This window comes from Necator americanus, chromosome III, assembly GCF_031761385.1.
Source record: "Necator americanus strain Aroian chromosome III, whole genome shotgun sequence".
NCBI classification, from domain to species: Eukaryota; Metazoa; Nematoda; class Chromadorea; order Rhabditida; family Ancylostomatidae; genus Necator; species Necator americanus.
The window spans coordinates 36,278,141-36,300,962 of NC_087373.1; the positions used below are offsets into that span (position 1 = coordinate 36,278,141).

Consider the following 22,822-nt stretch of genomic DNA (forward strand, 5'->3'; position numbering starts at 1 on the left):
TTAGTGAAGTGCGCTTCGATGATACTGGATTGATGTAGTAGGAAGAAGTAAATTGTGCGGTCAAAGAAGAAAGAAAGAAAGAAAGAAGCAAAAAGAGAAGAAAAAAGAAAAAAAGAAAGAAGAGCAAGAAAGAAAGAAGAAGCAGAAGAAAAAAAAAGCGGGGAGACCGATCACTGATATAAATATTCACATCAAAAATACTTTATTAAAGTTTCTACATAATTTACGAAAGAACTTGTGGCCAATAGTGGGGGATATAGTACATAGTCATCCATACATCATCTCGGAGCAGATAGATACCCGTTTGTGGGATCCAAGCGAAAACGTTGTCGCATCTGTCCAATTTACTCTTTCTATTTCTGAAAATATTCATGGTAATGTAAACAGGGTCATAAATGATAATTTATATGAATTTTAAATCACAATATGAGAAATTCGTTTCAGGTATTTTCTAGGTTTCTCTTGCATAACCAAAATTTTAATTCGGCGAACACTAAAAAGCGTGAATGTTTTTTTTTCAGGGGATATAAGCGCTTGATTCAAGTTAACACAAAAGTTCCCCGTATTTTCTTTGCTCGAAACAATTGGAGGTAGCGAACCGGAGTTGTAGTCCGGGCAAATGGACTTCACCACTTATGTTTATGAAGCCGACCGCGACGCGCTCGCCACAACTCGTACATGCTCTCAGCTTGATGTACCCTTTCGCCTTTTCCCCTTTTGCTGGAATCGCTTCACCTTCCTCTCCCAATTCTCTTTGTTTACGCAAAAATAACTTTTATGATAAATAAATTGGCGGCAGTAATTTACTATATAGTGTTGATATGAAAATGTCGCCAAGATCAATCACAAGCGAGCGCCACTTAAAGGGATCACCCCACGGGATCTGGGGTGGTACGGATTTCAGGTGGAGTATTCTTATACGGGATAGTTCGTTAAGGAGAGGGGGATTATTCCGTTTCTTTCTTCCTAAGTGCCGTAAAAAACGGAGTTCGATTGGAGTGCGCCAGCTTTGTGAACGCGCCGCATCTTCTGGGCCTTTTTTTACGGCAATTAGGAAGAAATGGACGGAATCACCCTCCTCTCCATAATCTACGATCCCGTATACGAATAGTCCACCTGAAATCCGTACCACCTCAGATTCGTGGGGTGATGCCTTTAATTTTGACCGATTTCCAGTACCGTACGCAGCTGGCTACAAGATAAATGTACGATAGCAACCGTATCGCGGTTTTTGTAATGGTTTTTTTTTAGTATGGATTCCAAATTAAAAAAAAACCACTAAAACCAAACAAAAAACAACTAAAAAAAACTACAAAAGCAGCACTCACATGACTTTCCGACCGTTAACAGTCACCGATACTTCGCCAATCAGAAACGGACCCTCATGATACTGTTTCGGGTCAAAATCTTCGTTTGATTCTTGTAACTGAAATTCACGAGTAACAAATAAACAATCGTTCAATTCTCTAGTTTTTAATTTAATTTAGCAATTCTTTTTTACTTTGTTTTTATTTGATTTTTTTTTGTGAAAAGAAACGAACGAATTATATGGGGAAATGGGAACGTGCCGAATCCATATCATATCCAAAATAATACGATAAGCTCTGCAAAAACTTTTCATCGGTGAATTTGAGGGAAGTGAGGATGAAATGCATCGGCCTACATAGCACTCCTTCTGACAAATTTCCTCAAATGACACTCTCTGACTGTGAAAATAGAGAGCAAAAATAAGAGGATGAGAGGAAAATAAGTGAATCCGGTTCTCCTCTTCACTTTTGAGGAAAAAAACCTAAGAACCCTTACAAAGTTTTATAGTTAAAGACTAATAGTTGAATGTCACTACATACACGGTTCTTTCCAACCTTTACAGAATTTTAGAAAGATTGCAGCTGAGGTAAAAACTTCCTATGTATTATATTTGTTGCAAAAATTTGGATTGTTCCCTATTTTTCTTAATTTTCTCAGCGCTCGCCTAATTTCTGCAACAATTAAAGTGTTCCCGTCCAAAATGTCTTCTAAAGTTCTTCTAAAGTCACGCTGATCCGGAAGAGTGCCACCTCGAAACGGTGGACTTCACTTGCAATTCTGATCGAGAAAAAAAAAACTGTTATGAAAACTCTGGAAAATTCCCCTTTTCAGAATGAGAATGAGCATATGTGATGAATCCCTCTCATATCAATTTGGTTTGAAGGAATAAATTTCAAAATTATTTATCCAAATTTATTTATCGGTGAAACCTATTGCACTTATGATTGACCAATATCCACATTCTATTTGCCTTCCTGGGCGGGTGTGGCACAGTCGGTTAGAGGCTCGCTGCAGCCACACAGTCGATGGTACGAAACTGCCCCAGTGCCAATCAAACCTTTTATCCCTCCTGGGTCGATAAGTTGGTACCAGACACGTCTGGAAGGATAAAACACTGACTTGGTGATCAGCTGGGCCCCGAAAGTCATTCTGTAGGTCAACACGCGTTCCAAAACCTCAACTATTTGTTAAGAATTGCAGTAAAAACAGCGTTGGTGAATCCCAAGTGGATTGATACGCCAGTGACTTTTATCGCGGAAGAACCGCGATTCCTCTCTGCAAGACGCTGACGACGAAGAAGTGACAGTGCGGTTCAAGAGATCAGTGACTCATGCAGGGTTATCTTGCTTCTAGCAGAAGATTCTCAAAATATAACCCCTGCATGAGCCACGGTCGTCATCAGGAGCCCCAGCATATAAGGACTGAAGACGCAGCCGGGACATTCCGTCCATCTCGCCTAACGCCGTTTTACCCTTTTTTTATTCATATCTTGAATAAAAAAAGGGTAAAACGTTAGTAACTTAGTAGTTAATGTCGTGCATGATCATTTCATGTACATTTAACTATACATTTTTACTCGCTTTGCGCTTTAGGTTTAGTCTTTTGTACGCATAGGGACCACGCGCCTAAGCTAGTTCTATGAATGTGACGCGCTGAACTGTTGTTGTATTATATACTGACATTACTCGCTTAAGCATTTCGTTCATTTTGTACCGTAACACTGTAGGCATAGACTTGCCTCCGCACGCTTAGGTTCTTGTACAATTATATTTTGTTTCGCGCTCAGTTGTAGTTACTTTATGTACCCCCTGTTTACGCGCTTAGGTTTTTAGATACATTTCTACACACCTTTTAAGGTTATTACTGTCCAATTTGAGTCATTTGTTATTGTTTATCGCATTATCGTCTTGTGTGTGTTTGAATGTTTTATACAGGTTTAATTACCCAAGTTTGAGGCTATAAAAGTCGTACGCTGCACGTGTTGTCGAGCATACTGAACCACCAGTGCCAAGTACAACTCTTTTTTAACTTTATCCTTTCATCGTTTTTTGCTTGTCTTCCATGGAGATAGCTACCGTAAGACTACTAATTTCACTGCAAGACCTATAAATACCACAAATTGGAATGGTTCGAGAGGGCACAATGATGTTTAGTTTGTGATCGTGAAAAATTTAATCTATTTTTATCTTTCAAATCATAATTTTTGTATTCTTATTTTTGTATTTTTCTTGTAGGAATATAAATCAACTACCTCGTTCCTACTACCTTTCTTTCACCTTCAACTGACTGCGAATCGCTACAGAGGGGTTTTCTACGCTCTTACCATCATCTTATAAATATTCTCATCGTTTCTACTTATTTTCTCATCGGATGAGTTCAATTGAAACATAGTCAGATAAAGAGTCGTCTACGTTCAAACGCTGTTTTTTTGTTTCTTAGAAAATCATTGAAAAAATGAACCCCTTTGCTTGTATCGAAGAGTGTGGTCGCATAATATGCAAGCACTGAATCTTTTGCTTGTGTTTTTGCCTGAACAGATAACACGATTTGATATACACCATTCGGATCGTCTTGTAGTTGAGGTCCAGAAAATTTCTGAAAAAAAAACCGTTTTTGTTTGTTTCGTACCGTTTCTACTTCAGTGTCATGAACACATATGGGTTTTTGCACCCGGAGAAACGCCCGAAAATTGCCGGAAACAACGAACACTATGAAAAACATATCACTTCAAATATGTATATATTCAAATATAAATATGTATATAATATATATTTTATCGAGTTTGATAAGCTGTACACGAGGTTGTTAAACAAATGTTGTTTGTTTAACAACCTCGTGTACAGCTTATCAAACTCGATAATATAAATTCAACTATGCCGAGGTTCATTGAAAGTCGAACTTTTCAACTGCTTTATAATATATATTTTCTAAAATGGTATCTTTTTTCTCTGCCACAAAAAAAAAGATTTCGCCGACTTTTAAAAGTACAAAGCAAAAAAAAAAACGATGAAAAAAATGAAAACTACTGTAAAGAACAAAACTAGGACTGGAAGTCTTACCCCTTTTGAATTATGATTGAAAGGTGATTTAACTGAGACTGTTCCGCTTTTGAAATCTCCATCTAATTTGTACCTAAATTATTCACATATTTTTTCCTATTTTTTCCCTTCATTGGAGATGTTTTTTCTTTCAAATGTAAAGTCTTTGAAATGTCAAACATAACAAGAATAGCGAACGATAGAAGAAATTAACTATGATGACTAGATAGATAGGATTTTGAGATCTCCGTTCCCAGGAACATTCCGTTCCGTTTCTTTCTCTCTCAATCATCATCTAAGAGGTTGGTAAGTTTTCTTCTTGACTTTAAGAGGTGTATGTTCTCAAGTTGTATTCAGATGACCTCTTTCCTAGCCCTTTCGTGCTACGAACACATAACCCCGTCTCGTTAGCCGTTAGTCCTCTGAAGGAAGTAAAGTCAAAACGAGCTTAGTATTGGTGCATATATGCGAGTGACTGCACCCATCCTGGTGCGATGGAGCGTGTGGTTTGACCACCGCTTTCTCCGTAGATAAGTAGACTCCCACCCCTATCGGGAGCTCTAGCTTAAAGGCATAACCCCACGAATCTGAGGTGGTACGGATTTCAGGTGGAGTAATCGTATACGGGATTCTAGATTAGAAGAGAGGATTCAGTCCATTTCTTTTCCTAATTGCTGCAAAAACGGCCCAGAAGATACGGCTTCGAACTACAACGAGTTCGATTGGAGCGCGCCAGCCGTGGGCACACGCCGCATATTCGGAGCCGTTCTTGACGGCAATTAGCAAGAAATGGACGGAAATACCCACCTCTCCATAATCTACGATCCCGTATACGAATATTCCACGCGTACCACCTTAGATTCGTGGGGTAACGCTTTTAACCATGTCAATTCAAGCGCAACTTTATCGGGTCACAGAGCGTCTGACCCATCATGCCCCCTTTTCCACGCCGGATATTTCCTTACCACTCCTATGCATCCATAAAGAACTCAAATTATTGTTCTCATATCCTATTCAAATCGGTATGGTGAGAGGATGGTGGAAAAGCTGTGTCATAGGTGTGCGTCGGTAGCACTTCTTCAGAATATAACTCGATGTAATGTGGTCCATGAAATGCTGACGGAATGATAAAGGATAAAGTGTTTGGAGTTAATCAATCCGCTTGGGATGCGTCACCACGTTCACTTAAAGGCATCACCCTACGAATCTGAGGTGGTGCAGATTTCAGGTAGAGTATTCGTATACGGGATGGGAGACCATGGAGAGGGGGGTGATTCCGTCCATTTCTTCCTAATTGCCGTAAAAAACGACCCGGAATATGCGGCGCCGCATAAGGCTGGCGCGCTCCAGTCGAACTCCCTGTAGAAAATAGTGCGCTAAAACGCCTGAAGCCGGGCCGTTTTTTACGGGAATCAGGAAGAAATGAACGGGATCACCCCTCTCTCTCTCTCTCTCTCTCTCTCTCTCTCTCTCTCTCTCTCTCTATAGTCCCCCATCCCGTATACGAATACTCCACCTGAAATCCGTACCACCTCAGATTCGTGGAGTGATGCCTTTAAATTTAGAATAGTTTGAGGTTCACGAACGTGTTACTGGCTTATACAATGATCTGCTGGAGCTAGCTGATGTGTCAAATCAATGTTTTTCTCCTCCCAGAGAAGTCTGATGCGGGTTTATCGATCCCTAAGGGATGAAAGGTTTGGTGAGCACTGGGGGGGGTTTAAACCCTTTGTTTTTTGTAAAAACCTTTTCCCCCCCCCCCCCTCCTTTTTTCTAAAAAAAGGGATGAAAGGTTTGGTGAGCACTGTTGTGTAGTTTTTTGATCACTGAATTCTGGAGGAGCACCACAGGAAGTTAAGTTAAGGCCCATTAGTTGGGAATAAAACAAAAAAAAAAAAAAAAAAAAGGGGAAAATTTTAAAGGATTTGAACCTCTGGTCGATCGTGCAGACAGTGGAACCTCTTACCTCTTACTGCGCTACACCCGCCCGCTTCATTGACTTCATGAATACCTGGTGCAAAATGCACAACAAGTATATTGGACGCATCGGTCACACTCCAATGTATGTACGTTATTAAAATGTTAGCATCAATTTAAGAATATTGGACATCATTTATGACGTTCTTCTACACTTACAATTTAAAAATCAAATTTTATTTTTTTAAACAAAAATTCAAAGTTTTTGGAAATCATTATTCTTACCAACACCCACTTCCACCATATGACACTTTTCACTCTTGCTAGCTTCACGCTATCAAATCCACTACATGACACTGCGCATAATAAATTTCTTCCACTAAGAGGAGAACTCTAAAAAACTAAAAAAAAGAAGAACCACGAACAAGCCGGCACTTTTAATCCTGTTCTCTTTATCAGTGTGATAGATGGCTATGTAGGGGATTTGGAGATCTTCACTGCCCTTTGTATGTAAGTTGTCGCATTTCTCCGCCTTCAATTTAACCTGAAACTTGACACCCAGATGTAAAAAGCTCAACAATCATTTTGTGGGCTGGTAAATTCTTGTTAGAGTTAAAAAAAAGTTATTGCGAAAATTTGAAAGAGAATATCTGAAAATGCCACACACGCACAATTGTTTTGCGTCAGAAATTGTAAGCAATGATTTCGCTAAATAAGAACTTCTACCAAACTATCACTATCGATGACACATAAATCCTGATGTAACAGGACACTCGTAGCCGACGATGAACGAAAAAAGACCTCAAAGGATGGAGCAACAGTGTTCATCCAATGATCAGTTGAGCGGTGCGCTCTCCACGGTGATGGAATTCAGATCTTCTCATAACTTCTTTAGTATCCGATCGCCATAATAATATTTCTGATTTTAGTTCTCTTTCCCTCCATATTTTCGAATGATTGGTCAGGTCTTTTCCTTTTTAGTTTCTATTTGTGTGTGTTTTGTGCTATTTTGTGCGGATGCACACATCACACGCAATATTGTAATTTAAAGGCATCACCCCACGAATCCTGGGGCGGTGCGGGTGGGTTATGCCTATACGGGGTCGTAGATTATGGAGAGGAGGGTGATTCCGTCCATTTCTTCCTAAACGCTGTGAAACGGCTTCGAGCGTTCTGGTGCGCTATTTTCCACGACGAGTTCGATTGAAGCGCGCCAGCCTCGTGCACGCGTCGTATCTTCCGGTGATGCCTTTAAACTATAGTAGAGTCAAAATGGGATGAAGCACACTGCAGTTGCATAAGCAACTGCATTTGAAGCAGTACGGTGAGGTGCAGCCGTTAGGATCGAGTGAGGACCCCAACTGCCACCGTTCATGGCTGCAGTTCGCGATGGTCCCATCTCGATTCCAACCGCTATCCCCACCGCGCCGCTTTGAGCGCAACTGTTACTTCGTGTCGTTTTGACTCGACTAAGCTTTTCTTCCTTTGCCGCGTATTCCCCTTAACAACATTTGTTGTGCCTTCTGTCATTTAAAGGCAGCATACCACGAATCTGGGGTGATACGGATTTCAGGTGGAGTATCCGTGTACGGGATCGTAGATTATGGAGACCTGGGTGGTTCTGCTCACCTCTCCCTGAATCACTGCAAGCAACCCGCCCCTGAATGCTGTTTTGTACGATGCCCCGCTATTGCAGCGCGCCACCCTTGCACGCGTAGCGCCCCTTACTGCCTATCGGGGCAGTCCGAATTGATTTTCGACGAATCGCAGGGTGGAGGCGGTGCAAGGGGTGGAGCGTTGCAGTAGATGGCGTCGTACAAAACAGTTTTCTGGAGGCGGCTGTTTGCAGCGATGCAGGGAGAGATGGGCGGAACTACCCCGTCTTTATCTCTGCTATGGGCACATCTTCTTAACTTACGTAATGGACTTCAACTGCAAGTTAGTCTTTCATATTTTCTCGTTACCCTTTCTGCATGGAAATGATAATGCGCTGGTTCTAATGTTGCTTGTTTATTATTTTCAATGTAATTGTCTGGATGGTGTGTGCCGGTGCACGCATATAGCGATAAATCACAATTAAGGGCATCATCCCACGAATCTGGCGTGGTATCTATGTCGAATGAAATGAATTACCCATCGAGGCGCCCGATTGGATTTTTGACGAATCGCATTCGGGGGCAAGGCGCAAGAGTGGCGCGTTGCAATGGAGGATGTCGTAAGAAACAGCGTCCCGGAGCCGCCTGTTTACAGTGATGTAGGGAGAGATGAGTGGAACCACTCCTGTACACATAATTTGCGACCTGATAAAGGTATACTCCAACGAAAATCCATACCACGCCAGACTCGCGGGGTGATATCTTTAATTCTTATGTGTCAAGGCACGGTGTCCGGCTTCGGAGCATTTAATCTGCATCCTGGGATCTCCGGCTGATCCTGCATGGATTTTGTTAGTGTGACGCTGCGGCTCGCTGACAGTGTCCCAAGAACGGCACGTCCTAATCCTTTTTATTCGTGCGAAAATCAAGGACTCAGTTTTGTGGTATGTTGCTTTAAACACATCCACCAGTCTTTGAAGTTGCTTCGTAAGGAATTGTTTACATTGTTTTTTTCAATGGTGAGGACGTCGACTTTTCTTGAAACAGCAACATCTGGTGATTGTCATTGCAAAGGTCGATGAAGAAAGGTTGGTCGGACATCTTTGATTTCAGAAAGTTCGGTTTTAGGAATCTCGTAGGAAAATGGATATAGTTAAAAACAAAACATTACGAAGTTCGCGGGCAGATAGTGGGTCCTCGATGTCATCAAACACTTCACAGAGAGATACTTTTTTACGCTGTGGTCCATTTTTGTATGTCAGGCAATAATTGTCTTACTCTTCGTTTTGCAACAAAATGTGAACATACTTCCACATTAGTATCCGCCGCAAATGCATAGGTCGTAAGCGTAATGAGAAAAATTGTTCTGCTATGCATCGCTTACAACCTAAACGTGAGTTTTTACTTTTTCAACAAGAAAAAAGAACTTTGATTCCTACAACTAACCGTCGATTGAAACTTCAACTTCGCGAAGATATGTATGGTGAAACTGCTAATATTTGATGTTACACACTCGTAAGTGAGCTGGAAACTTCCAAGCCTGTAAATGAAACTTACCGCTCACCTTCATTTATTTTCAACAATATCAATCGTTGCTGATAATAAAAGATTATCTATTATCAGTCTAAACGTCCGGCTAAAGTCAAACTTGGGACTTTCTGTAGTGTTCGCTTCGCTTCCCTTCACTGATCAATGAATGTTAATAGCACTGGCATTTTCTGTGAAATTAGATTTGTGTTATTCAAACAACGCTTTCTTCTTCTTTTTTTCTTACAACAAACAAAGGCGAAAGATTTCATAGTCTATATACCAAACACATCAGTTCCACATTTGGAGAACATTCAAACTTCAGTTCGAAACACTTCTTCGATACCGATATAATATAGACACGAATTGAAAGCATTTCTCCGAGTATACGTTTTCCTCCTGTTTTCTCGCATTATTTTTACAGATGTTTTAATGTAAAATGACGTGAACAACATCATCGTACTGATAAAGATAACGTTCCACGTCAGATCATGTAAACTGTTGGTTACTATTTAACCAGGCATTTGCATAGGTGTTTTCACTTTGGGAAGAAGGCATGTTACCAAGATGAGACGGACCTGCAAGGAAATAGAGAGGTGGAGGAGACATAGAGGTGAAACGCAACACGAGCAGTGACGCCAGTTATGAAACGGTTGTAACACCATCCACATTTCGCGACATGCACATAAAGTTATTGCGCACCAATCCGACGCCGTGGGACCCGACTCACACCATTTCAAAGCTTTGCGGCGTCGGTGCACCAATCCGACGCAAGAGGGACTCGTTGCACCCCATAGTAACGGTTATTGGCGCTGACACACTATTTCGACATCGTAGGACCTCTCCGGAGCGACGAACGGATTGATTCTGTGCAAGCTCTCGCAGAAAATCGAGAAGGTTGGGCAGAGCTGTGTTCAAGGACGGCACACCTCAGCGAAGATGCGTGTAATCGCGTCAGGCGATGACATCAGCCCGCCGATTAAGTGAAGTTAGTCAAGGACCCTTCCCACCCTAATTTATTAGTTTTTCGGCGTCAGCACACCTAGCGCCGTTGGAAACGTCTCACTGCGTTCTGGAATTTCGTTATATAATATATACACGCACGCACGCACGCGTGACAGAATGAGCCCGTTATTATATAGCATGATAATAAAACCGGTGTGTTCGGTCTGCATTAGTAATTAAGAATACTCATGTTCAACCGGATCCCATTGAATTAAACTGTGCCAAACTTTGCTCTATTATCAGAAAGCAGTAAAATAAGCTGAGACAGGTCCCACAGTGTCAGATTGCTGCACCGGCTCCAAAATGAAGGAGAAAGTAGTAAAATGTATTTCGAGAGGTGAGATTGGTGCATTGGCGCCAGAAGTGTGTAAAATTTGGGACAAAGTCAGATTGGTGTACCTATGCAAAAAAGCATTGAGTGTGCCGATGCCAAAAAGCAGCAAGCAAAGTGAGGCAGATCCTATGCTTTAAAAACGGGGTCAATGAAAAATGTAAAAAAAAATGAAAAACGCGACAAAAATCGGGATCAGCCGGGTCTATAGTGCATTAGTACCGCAGAATAATTCCAAACGAATTTGCCTAGAATTAAATGAGACGAATTGCAGGTTGCTCCGTCCAAACATTTCTGGAGAGTTTTTGACTAAGATCTTAAGAAAAAATTTGGATCAAAAAAGAAAAAAGAAAAGTCTCTGATTAGGTCGCTTTTATGGCTTGTTTGCCCAGGTTCCAGCTTTCTCTATCGATCTTGTGAAGTACCGAAAAAGAGGCAACATTCACCGACATGCTCTCAAAATAGTTTTCCTGCTGCATTGCTTGTACATGCTTCTTTTTTACTTCTGTTTTTCTTTTGTAGGTGGTAGAAAAAAATGTTGCAGTCTTTTAAAAATATTAAGAAAATATGAATTTATAACTATTTCTTTACCCCCTTTCCGGGTAAGCATTTCTTTTTGTTTTTGACTTTCTCCCCTTATTCCTGTACACGTGCATGCTAAATCCAACAGAGAATCTTCCGGTAGCTCTAGATGAGGTGGATGCAGCTAAATGTGGTAAGTTATAACCTTAAAAGTCCGTATCCTAGCTTATTCATTTTTTAAACGATGATTCGCGAGTTGTGGTGATGAAAGTAGTCATGTGACGGAAAAATTCCTTTTCGATTGACTGAAAAAGAAGTTTGAGAAATAAATTGAGATACATTTCTAATCATAAACCAGGATATCGTAGGAATTACGGGTCCTTTTCGTAAATAATCCGTCACAAATGTTAAAAGAAAAATAGAACTCACGATGATTCTATAAAAAGTAGCCATTTATTGCAGGACTGAGTATACGTAAGCGTAAGCTCATCTCGTTACGGAGAGAAAATCTCTTGAAGAACAAATTCAGCGCATGGACAACGGATTCATTGAGTAATGCGGAGACGAAAAGATTATTACGGTCTCTCTTTATGCGTTAAATATGTATACATAGCTAATGTAAACAATCGTGACTTTCTCCTGGTAGCAAAGCTTCAAGATTCCATTTCCCAATGTCAACAACTTTTGACGGCTCATTATCTGAATCACGAGAAAATCGATATATTTTAATTATCGAACGAATCTTTAACACGAGTAAAAATTTCTCACCTCTTGTTATGTAATGAGAAGGAAGTTCAAATTTCCACCGTCGTTGGCACGGCTGAAAAAAAATCAACGACAAACGTCTATATTGCAATGGTGCACAGTTTTTTTTTTAGGATTTTTTATTTTTTTCTAAACTATTATTGTTTGCCCTATAATTAATTAAAGAAGAAGTAATTCAAATTGTGTGCAGACAATAACGAACAGAAATGCGACTAATTTACCTAAGTGATTATAACTATGCAATTATAACTATAACAAAAACTACAAACATTTGCAAATATTGGAGAAAAAGATTTTAAAAAATTACTCTTTCACGTCCAAAGTTATTTTCCGGATTGGGATTGAAATTATCAGTTTTCCCATATGTTAAACATGAACTGCAGCAAGACTCCGCTGTTTTCAATTCCGAACGTAAAACTCGTAAAGCACAGTATACCCGAGCATGTTTATTGTATGTTGCAATTTTTCAGAAAGAAGATGAAAATTTTCTAATAATTGGAACCAAATCAACACTTAATCTCTTCCTATGGATACCTTAGGAACTTTAGGAAGGAAGGAGCACAACAGAATATTCCTCGATATTTTTCCAAAATAAAAAAAAGTCAAAAAAAAATCAAAATACTTATGTATCCAGTTCAAAATAATAACAAATAATACACAACAACATTTGTAACAATTGAGTAACGTATAGGGCCCATATTCGTTACAAAAGATCAAACCTACCGTAATTCCATCGTTACAATCGTGGTAGAACTTCAAATGTGGATCTATGGTTGTACGTTCAGTAGTAAAACCAGCTAATTCAAAGAAACCGTTCGCGTCCGTATAGCCGCTATCCAGTTCATCGTCTGGATCAGGTCCTATAGAATGGAAATCTACACTGTTTATTTGTCCAATAAGTATAAACGCAAGCTGCGCACGTCCACTCACCGAAATCGTCGTCGACCAGCTTTACTTTCACATCCTTAGCTGGCGTCTTTCCGCACAACAACGTTCCTCGAACCTTTGATCAATAATTTATTTCAAAAAAAAATCGATCGTTTTACTCCATAAAGACAAACTTACTCTATAATTTTGTCGTCCTGGTTGTTTTTGTGGAGCGCTAGAAACGACTGTCACAAAAATGAATAAAATAATCAGCAGAGATTTCATATTTTTCTACTTGAAATGATCTTTTAGAAAAATGTTCAAAGATAAGGATTTAACTATGGACAATGGCTCACACATCATACACAACAAAATAATACAGGGAAGCACCCATTCAGCTTTTTCATAAATTTATAAATATTTTTCTTCTGAGAACATATACATCAAATGAACAATTATATGTGGATATTTCAATGCTCACAATCTTGACTCTCGCTCTCCAGTTCGACCTGAAAAATTGTGAACTCCAGAGAAGATGAAGAGAGAAAAACTCGGAAAAATATGATACGGACGTAATAAAAATTAAAACGAAGCAAGAGATTGTGAAAGGTGATTGAAACCATCAGCATCAAAAGTGGTCATCTTTAAGAGATAACTGGTCAGAATAAAATTAGAATTCCGTGGAATTTCGTTCCAGAAAGTTCCAGAACGTTTGGAACAAAAAGGCAAAAAAAATACTGTTCAGCAGTTGAAAAAACCGAATACAAACATATAAGCAAAAAAAACTACAACACACGTTTGTGGTTAATTTTCAAAGTTTTTTTTTTTGGAGGTTTCTTGAGCCATTTTTTTGGGTGGAAGAAGCGGAACGTGTAGATCGAAACAGTTTTGCAGCTATTTGATAGCTTACCTCTAGATTCAACGTTCCTAAATCCATTGCTTCTAGCGGCTCTGATCCTGAATAGATATATTTGCTTGGGATCCTTATAATCCATTCCCGTTGACATGGCTGAAATCAACGAATACATCGAGGGAAGACGGACGTAGATCAAAAGGGCAGGGAAGACAATAAAGGATAAAAGATAAAGCGTCTTGCATTGATTAACACGCCTGGGATGCAGCAACGCATTTATTTCAATTCAGAATCGTTTGAGGTTTACAAACGCATACCAGTCTCAGCGCATCTAGTCCAAACAATGACCCGTGGGGGCAAGCCGATGAATAAAGTCAGTGTTTTCTCCTATAAGAAGTGTGCTACCAATTTGTCGACCCCGGAGGGATGAAATACTTGGTCAGTACCAGGGCGGTCTCGAACAATAGAACAACCGTGCTATATCAGCGAAATCTCTTACTGACTGCCCTACATCGCCCAGGCTTATTTGATCTCCGAAATCACCATCCATCTGTCGAAACCGAATTCCGCAAAAATCAAAGTTTTGGCGTCGATCTTCCCGAAAAATAATCTTGAAAATAGAAGCAATTCTTGATATCAAAACACTACAAGATCAACTATTGTCGCGTCAAAACGACTTGGAGATCAACACCTCGTTTGGTGTAGTTGCGCATGTAATCGCGCTCGAAGCGTTGCGGAAGGATCAGCAGTCACGAAGGAACCATCATTTGCTCGACTCGAAGTGCAGAGTATTGAGTACTGAGCTATTGTAGTGTTGAGCCAGCGTCCTATTACACGTTTTAGGCGTAACAGTAAGTCGAGTAGTGCGCGGACGAGTTTATCTATGTTCTTCACACAGCACGAAAGGTTCTTCAAAGCCGGTTTTTGCTCTTTACGGTAGTTATCCGTTCTTTTTCCCCATAATGTGCCCTCTTTTCCTACTTTTCATGTTGTAAAGTTTCGATTCTTCTACGTTGTGCCGTTTTTAGTTTTTTAAATGTTACATGTATATTACAGCATGAATGATATTATGTTGTCTTAGTAAAGTCCTTTAAGTTTAGTTTTATGGTTTGTTTTCGGCTCCTCTGAGATCTTTGTTCTTAGAGGTTTGATTTCTGTCTTATTTCTGTGTAATTGCTGATAGGTAACCTTGTTAGAGGAAAGATTTTGGGATATCACCATGGTTCCGATCATGCGGTCCGCGATTTTTCCGTGTTCTGTTATTTGGGTTTACCAGCTAATCTTTCCCTTTATCACTGTGTAGTTCCTTAAAATATGTAGTTCGTCCTTTCATTTCCTTCTGTTTCTTTTAAGAGCAACAGTAAAACTGCAGCTGTTGCATGGAATCGATATGGTCGCTGTAAGGTGTCTCCAATTGCCGCTCCCCATACCGTGAACTGGAATTCGTAGTCTTCATGCGTCGCATCGCCTCCGGCGACCATGTCAACAAAAAAGTGACAGAGAATGTGCAACTTAACATCACAGGCTTATGCATAAATGCAGGAAGATGTGAAATTTCAAAAGAAAATTCTCCTTCGAGGAGATCTTACCTTTCCGTGATCGTTACAATCGTGGTAAATTCGCAGCTCTGGATCAATAGGCGTCAATTCAGAAGCCGATCCACTGACACTGAACAGTCCATCAGCCTTAGTGAACATATTGTCTAATGTGTCATCAGGATCCCCTGAAACAGAAGAAAAGAGTTAGAGTTTATCAGTCTCATAGAAGAAAAATGTAGTCACCATGATCTTCATCCAGTAATTTCACTTGAACATTTGCTGCTGGTTGGCTGCCACACATTAGCTTCCCTTTCACCGCAACACTTTGTGTTCGAAAGGCATGTGAAACAATTATTATTACCGATAGTGCTGCTATAGCTAAGGTAAATTTCATGACTGAAAGTTCAATTATGGGTAATTATAAGTTCGCTTCATGAAGTAAAAAATAAACGTCTGTGAAGCAATGGGTAACTTTGTCAAATAATCAAGAATGTAAGTGAAGACTCCAGCGAAACCACAGATACAGATGCTAGTGAATCAATGGAAGAGAAGAGTTGATTTTTCTTCGAAGGGAAAAATCAACGCTTCTCTTCGAACGTCTCAGGCGATATATACTGATACAATCACGTAGATAGTCGGGCTTATTTTTTGTATGGTGCACGTGTGCAAATAGCATACTTTAAGAATCTACAGACGGCGTGCCATATATATTCAACCGCATTAAGAAGATGCATCTCCGATAAGGACGAGAGTGGAGTGTCGGAGAAAGGTTCATGCATTGCAGTAAATGCGTCAGATCTGACCGATTGAATAGATTTGGCGCAAACTATGGACGGAAAGAGAAGGTTTGAGGATATCTCACGTGATTTTAGGAAATCTGAAAGTGCCGCTTCTTATACCTCTCGTCAACCACGAGTGTGTGTGTGTGTGTAAAGAGGCCTTAACTCTTCCTCTTTATTAGTGTCGAGATTTTTTCTACAATCCTCACTTATCCCTACATAGAACACAGGATCACGTGAGGAAAGAGATGGATGAATAGAAATTTGAGATCTTTAACGACACTAGACAGTGGTGTTGAGTCTTGGGTGGGCCGTCACCACAAAAAAAAGGATTCTCGATGTCCGACTTTCAATCAATCTCGGAACGATGATGACTCAGTGTGTATCTCTTGTGAGTTGAGTTGCACACGAGGTTGTTACAATTTTTATTTTCAACTGGTGTTTCGATGGATCCCCCTCCCCCTTTCAGAGCCTGAAAAAGTAAAATCGAAAGTGATCCATTGGGAAAATGCCTTATGCACCCATCAAAGAAAATCCCAAGTTTATTTTCGGATCTACTAGTTAGAGGTGGTAGTGCAAATCGATTACGGAGGACGACGCAATCCTTGAAATAGCAGAATTTCTTTCTACTGGTGAAGTACACCAGGAAAAGTGGCTCGAACAATCAAAGAAAATCCGTAAAGATAGAGGAAGTTTCCGCATCATTGAGAGGTATTCATTCTCGTGGTTAATTTTTGGGCTTATAAAAAATAAATCAAGAAGGTCTGTGCGGATCCTGCGACTACTGTTCATAATGCGAGGGTACAATGTAGTAACATATTTATTCTGACTAACTAAAATAACCATCTTATCTAGCAAAATAAGGTTTGTGCACGCACATGACCACAGGACTTTCATCACCCGCAGAAGTTGCGTCCATGTGCATAGCGAGAGGAAATGATCGTGAGCCATAGTCTAATCAAAATATTTTGATTCACTGCGCAATATAGCACAAACGTTTATGTAAAAGTGAAGTGGATCTTAGTCTTGTTGATTATACGACAAATATTCCGTGATACTTTCTCCCCGACAGTTTTTGATCTACCTTATCGATAGTCCCTAATCATTCGGATGTGCGTGCCATGCATCTCATTCCCAATAGGGGTGGCAGATCGATTTTTTCAAATTTTTTCAATGACTGCATGAGCTTTAACGTGTCCGACAGTGCTTAAACAGACACGCGGGAATGACAAGCAGCACAGAGATCGCGTAATTCTCCCCGGACTCTATTTTTGATTTATCACGTAGCAGGATGACACAACGTTGCATTATCACTATTTGGAGAGATTTAAAATGATGCTGGACCTCTTACAGACCTTGTTTTTACTTCATCACAATCGAAGAGCTTAGTGAGCACGATCTCTTCTACTCCCAAGACGAAAAGGAAAACAATTCAGTTGTGTTCAGTTCAGTTGGTTCAAAAGTCTACTAGTCGCTTTGCAGGCAACATCAGAGCTCCTCAAGCACTAGGGATCTCTTAAAATATACGGATTTGCGATACAGCAAATAATAACGCTGCTGAGCAATTGTCCGACGTGTTCCGTATTTCGCTGGACTGGGCAATACTATAGCCAGATTAGAAGCTTGGCCATGGGAAAAAGAGTTACTCCTACGTTAGTCGTTTATTCTATGTCTAGGTAGAAAAAACCTCTACTGAAATGCAAACCTATTTTGTACTGTCGATAGATGAGTGCTGCATTATGTGTCTAATGCAAGCCGAAAGAGACAATCAAAATCCTTCAATCTCTTAAATAAGCAATCCCAGTACATAAAGTTCACGAGGGAAAACCTAAAGATAATCGGCAGCTGTTTCTCAATGTCAGATTCATTTGGGGAAAATGGAAGAGAAAGTGGCATCCAAAACCGACTTGTAGGAATATTTTAATTCATTATCATTCAGCCCACCCCTGGAGAACCGAATAGTCAGTCATTGAAAATATGCTCAAGACAGCTGAAACGGTCTCATCTAAGACTCTAGGCTACATTGCCTCCGTAAACATTTCTAACCACATCGCTCAATCTAATAGTTACCCAGCAAAGGTTTCCCATTGGAAACGGAGCCATGTAACAGAGCACCGGGGCCACATGGTACAACAGACAAAGGACAAGACAAAGGTGGGTTTCTGTTTTCCTTCCATTCCGGATAAATGCAATACAGTGCGGGCAAGATCACGACAGACGGGTCTGGAAGAATTAATCAGAGTGGTCAACATACCACCTGCGATTCTGAAAAAAAACAGCTAGCCTACAATCGGGTCTATGACTGGATTTGTAAGACACTCAACTGCGTCGTTTGTCTGAATTGAAGGCAGGGGTATCAGGAGTCATCTATCCGATCAAATGTCAGTCATGTGGGGCTTTGTACATTGGTGAAACAGGAAGGCCGCTATGTACCCGGTTGAAGGAGAGCACCTAGATGGACTCGAAAAATCAAAATCATCAACCCTTTTAGGTGCTCATCGCAGACAGTGTCATGACAACTTTCTTTTCAATATTGGAGTCTATCGATCGTGGACTCGAATTACACGTTTTAGCGCAGAAAACATTGGAAGAATTTTATATAACAACGAAAAGTCCGATCATGAATCGTAAAGAAGAATTCATCGTTGTGACCAACGAGCTGGCACCGTATCAAGAGCTTTGCGGGTTGTAACCTACAGGGTCAGATTCAAGGGACACCGTTATTAGTTACTGTTAGCGGCGCAACTCTTACAACCGGTGGTCCGCTAACATCGCGGTTTTATAGCTATCAAGATGATCACTAATTTTGGTCTGCTTCTGTAATGTTATCTTTGAGTTTATATTATTAGTATTGAGCTCATTAATAAACAGTAATAATAAAATAGAATAAGTCTCTTGATTAATTATTAGTAATGAATAAACGTTTGGAATTATTGAATTATTGAATTATTGAACAAATGGATTACTTTTCTTAAAGATTGCGCCTGTTTTCTCACGCTACACAAATTTTGACTACTTGGAAACTTTGTGATCTTGCTTAAAGGCATCACCCCACGAATCTGGGGTGGTGCGGATTTCAGGTGGAGAGTTCCTATACAGGGTCGTAGATTATGGAGAAGGGGTTGATTCCGTCCATTTCTTCCTAATTGCCGTAAGAAACAGCCCAGAATATGCGGCGCATGCACAAGGCTGGCGCGCTCCAATCGAACTCCAATCGATTGTAGAAAATGAAGCGCCGGAACGCTCGAAATCGTATCTTCCGGGCCGTTTTTTACGACAATTAGGAAGAAATAGACGGAATCACCATTATCTCCATAATCTACGACTGCGTATAGGCATAACCCACCTGAAATCCACACCACCTCAGATTCGATTTTACAGACCTTCCCTTTATCACAATCTTACAGCTCAGTGACCACGATCTCTTCTGATCCCATGACAAAAGCAAAAACAACATAGTGAATTCAGTGGTCCACTACCGCCCTCGATAATTTTTTAATGCTCGCACGCAATATTCAGAAAATAAATAACAAATAGTTCGTCAATAACTATACTTTACATTTGTGGTTGGCTTGAAATCAAAGAAGTCGAAACATCTGCGTTTAATTAGAATTTAAGAGAATAAATAGATGAAATATCGATAACATGGATCAATAAGATCATTTCAAGGACCAAGGATAGGTATGTCAATGAAGGAGGGATTTGAGAAAGAGTTCTTCTTATGTTGGGATGTAATATACTCAAAATAAAGATCATTCAAAGTGACCAATCAATAATCTAATCGGATGAATCGATAAAGAGAGGAAGTACAGAAGAAGCATTTAGAAACGTGTGTGTGTGTGTGTATGTGGAGCTCTGTGTGTATGCGGTGTGTGAACCATTGATTGATGGCTTAACATCTGTTATCTCATTCGCTCGGTCTGGACGTCAAAACAGCCGCAGAAAGCGTATGATTTGAGTGAGTTCAATGAGCTTCGCAGAAAACATGGTTATCGATTGATGGAATCGAAGAGATTCTGCGAAGAAAGTTAGCCGAACTGCAACCGGTCTTCTATTGCAACAAATCAACCTTTCGTTTGGATTTCATTGGAAACTGAAGTGAATTTCTTTTCAACTTCAAATCCCATCATCTTTCTTTTGTTTTCGTTTTCTTTCTTCTTTCTTTCTTTTTGATCTTTCTCTTGCACAAGCCCCTTACAATCAGAGTGTAATCACATCTGATGAGAAAGAAAAAACAGGAAAAAAGCAAAAGAGGAAAGCGTAGAGAAATGGGGGCGAAAAACTGAGAAAAAACGTAAGGTAGGGTCCAAACGACACGCAACTGCGTACGCGGCTTCTCTCGAGGCGGTGCGCTGGAGTGTAGCGGTTAGGAGCGTTGTGGAACACTTGCTGGCTTGCGGGCACCACACATCGTTGCAGTTTGCGACGGTATCACATTGGTTCCAACTGCTGCCTCCACCGCGCCGTTTCGAGCGCGTACGCAAATGCACCGCAACCATACTCGTGATTCATGTCGTTTTGACCCGACTATAAACGTTAGTAAACCTATGCTGCAACAGAACATACTCGGCTATCTACGTAGCGATCAAAAGTACGCCTTCGCCGTGCTACGTTCCATTATGCTGCTAAATTACTTAGAGTTGACGTATTCGCGTCGGGACCCTCCCCAATTCAGGGCTCGGGGTGGATGCCAAACAGTGCAACGCTACGCTCGCAATCGCTTACGGCCTCAAATCGCTGTTGCACTCCGAAGGGAATCGCTTACGCCACGTTCCGCACGTTCCGCCCGCAGTTCCGCTAGTGGCTGGCCTTCAGCACGAGAGCTGAGCCAGGACGGAATCCGAAAATTCGAGAAATTGTTGAAAAAACCAATAATTTTACAAGTGCAAGAAATTGCTTTTGTTTGGAATTTTCGTACAAATTTATAATGATCGCAACAGCCGTATGATAAGATCATAAAGTTACACATAGTAAAATTCATCGTAACGTTCACCTGAGTAAGGTTATGGACAAGAAGACGTAGATTCCATCCAAAAAAAAATTCCAAAACGACGCCTGCGATTTACAGTCGTCAGAAGCAGCGAACAGAGGACGTGAGAAACAGTCATGTGCGATCCGATCTCCCAACGATGCAACTTGTTACGCCATAGGGAGCCCTGTCGTCGTGCAACGATTGTAAAATCCAATTAAACTCAACACTATAACTTACATAAGGAGATAAAAGTTCTCCATCTTGCACTCGCTATTGCCCTCACTCTATTGCCCGTGTAATAAGTTGCATCGTTGGAGAGATGGGATGTGGCACATTCACACGCTTTTTTCTGGATCCCTAAGGTGATTACGCTCACACCTGTGAACTAGATCCCAACCACTCTTATCTATTCGTTTAGAGTTTGTCACATCGTCGAATCCGTGATACTTTCTCCCTGACAGTTTTTGATCTACCTTATCGATGGTCCCTAATCGTTCGGATGTGCGCGCCGTGCACCTCATTCCCAGTGGGGATGGTGCATCGATTTTGCTCAACTCGTAAGTTCTCCTCCGCAAACTTTTCCCTTTTTCCTCATTTCCCTTTCTCTTTTATTTTGGAATCAGTTTAATTTTACAAGATAAATTGTGTTTGAGAGTAGTTCTTCCCCGTTCTCCTCAACCAAACTGTCGCAGATCTTCTCAGAAATACCTTTGCTTTCCTTTTTCTTTCCATTTTCGTCTCACGAAACTTGCGCTAATTCGGACCTCAGTTTACTGTTTCTTTCAGTTACTTCTCAAGTTTTCCTTTGTTTTCATGTGTTTCCTCTACGATCTTAGATATACTAAGTCTATGTAGCCAATCAGCGAGAAAATGTTGGTGAATGCAGCAAGAGGAGTTGCAGTGAATAGCGTCTGCCCGAGATATTGCGTGCGAAATGCTTCCTAGTCTAGAAATCTGTTATTTGCTTTCTTTTTTCCTCTTTTTATCCTTCTGCTTCTAATTTTCTGCTGATTTTTTTTCTCCAATTTTCTTTTTCGAGGTTTAAGAACGCACCACGAGCCTGTAAAGGACTTGTGGGGGCTAGTAGATGTGTTAAGCCGGTGTTTTCATCATCCCAGAGAAGTGTGGTATCAATTTATCGACGCCGGAGGGTTGGTCGAGACTAGGCGGAATCAAACCTCCGGTCGATCATTCTGCAACCACAGCGGAACCTCTTACTGACTGCGCTACATCGTCCCGGTCATGTTATAGTAGAGTCAAACCGACACATGAGGCACGGTGCAGGTGCACAAGTGACTGCGTTCAAAGTTGCGCCGTGGAGCTATCGGTTCCGGATCAATGGCACCATCGCGAACTCCGGCAATGAGTATGGCAACAAGGCAACGCCAGAAACTTTATCCTTTATCCTTTATTTTTGTCCTACTCGTCCCCACTATAGATACTAGTTGTACTAGTTCTACCTCGATTCCAACCGCTACCGCACCGATTCGAGCGCACCCACTTTCACAGCTGCACTGACCTTCATGTCCCTACTATAACTTACATGTATTTTTGTACTGGGGCGGGTGTGGTGTAGCGGTTAGAGGTTCCGCTTCCTGCACAATCAGTCCGAGGTTCGAATCCGCCCTAGTGCTCACCAAGCCTTTCATCCCTCCGGGGTCGATAAATTCGTACCAGACTTGTCTGGGAGGATAAAAACACTGACTTGACCCATCGGCTAGCCACCGTAAATCATTGTATAGGCCAGATACACGTTCGTAAACCTCAAACGATTCTGAATTGAAGTGAACGTGGGGGCGCATTCC

General features: G+C 40.9%; 2 protein-coding genes across 4 annotated transcripts; both read right to left on the bottom strand.

The window, feature by feature from the left end:
• Positions 1-223: 223 nt before the first annotated feature.
• RB195_012077 (uncharacterized protein) lies at positions 224-9,235 on the bottom strand (the record flags this gene model as incomplete). Its single annotated transcript, XM_064193760.1, has 6 exons — positions 224-359; positions 1,329-1,426; positions 3,769-3,903; positions 4,368-4,440; positions 6,689-6,807; positions 9,167-9,235. The coding sequence occupies 6 exons, from the start codon at positions 9,233-9,235 to the stop codon at positions 224-226; spliced, it is 630 nt and encodes a 209-aa protein (XP_064051343.1).
• Positions 9,236-11,856: 2,621 nt separating this feature from the next.
• On the bottom strand, positions 11,857-15,660 carry RB195_012078 (uncharacterized protein; the record flags this gene model as incomplete). Of its 3 annotated transcripts, XM_064193763.1 has the most annotated exons (9): positions 11,857-11,942; positions 12,012-12,063; positions 12,732-12,868; positions 12,939-13,011; positions 13,074-13,120; positions 13,357-13,384; positions 13,786-13,884; positions 15,318-15,451; positions 15,510-15,567. In XM_064193763.1, 9 exons carry the CDS (start codon positions 15,565-15,567, stop codon positions 11,857-11,859), a joined length of 714 nt encoding a protein of 237 aa, XP_064051344.1. The 3 variants fall into 3 exon arrangements, with proteins under 3 accessions (XP_064051344.1, XP_064051345.1, XP_064051346.1); XM_064193761.1 differs by lacking the exons at positions 13,357-13,384; positions 13,786-13,884; positions 15,318-15,451; positions 15,510-15,567 and having other exon boundaries at positions 13,074-13,160; XM_064193762.1 differs by lacking the exons at positions 11,857-11,942; positions 12,012-12,063; positions 12,732-12,868; ... (2 more) ...; positions 13,357-13,384; positions 13,786-13,884 and adding an exon at positions 15,036-15,239 and having other exon boundaries at positions 15,510-15,660.
• Positions 15,661-22,822: the final 7,162 nt, after the last annotated feature.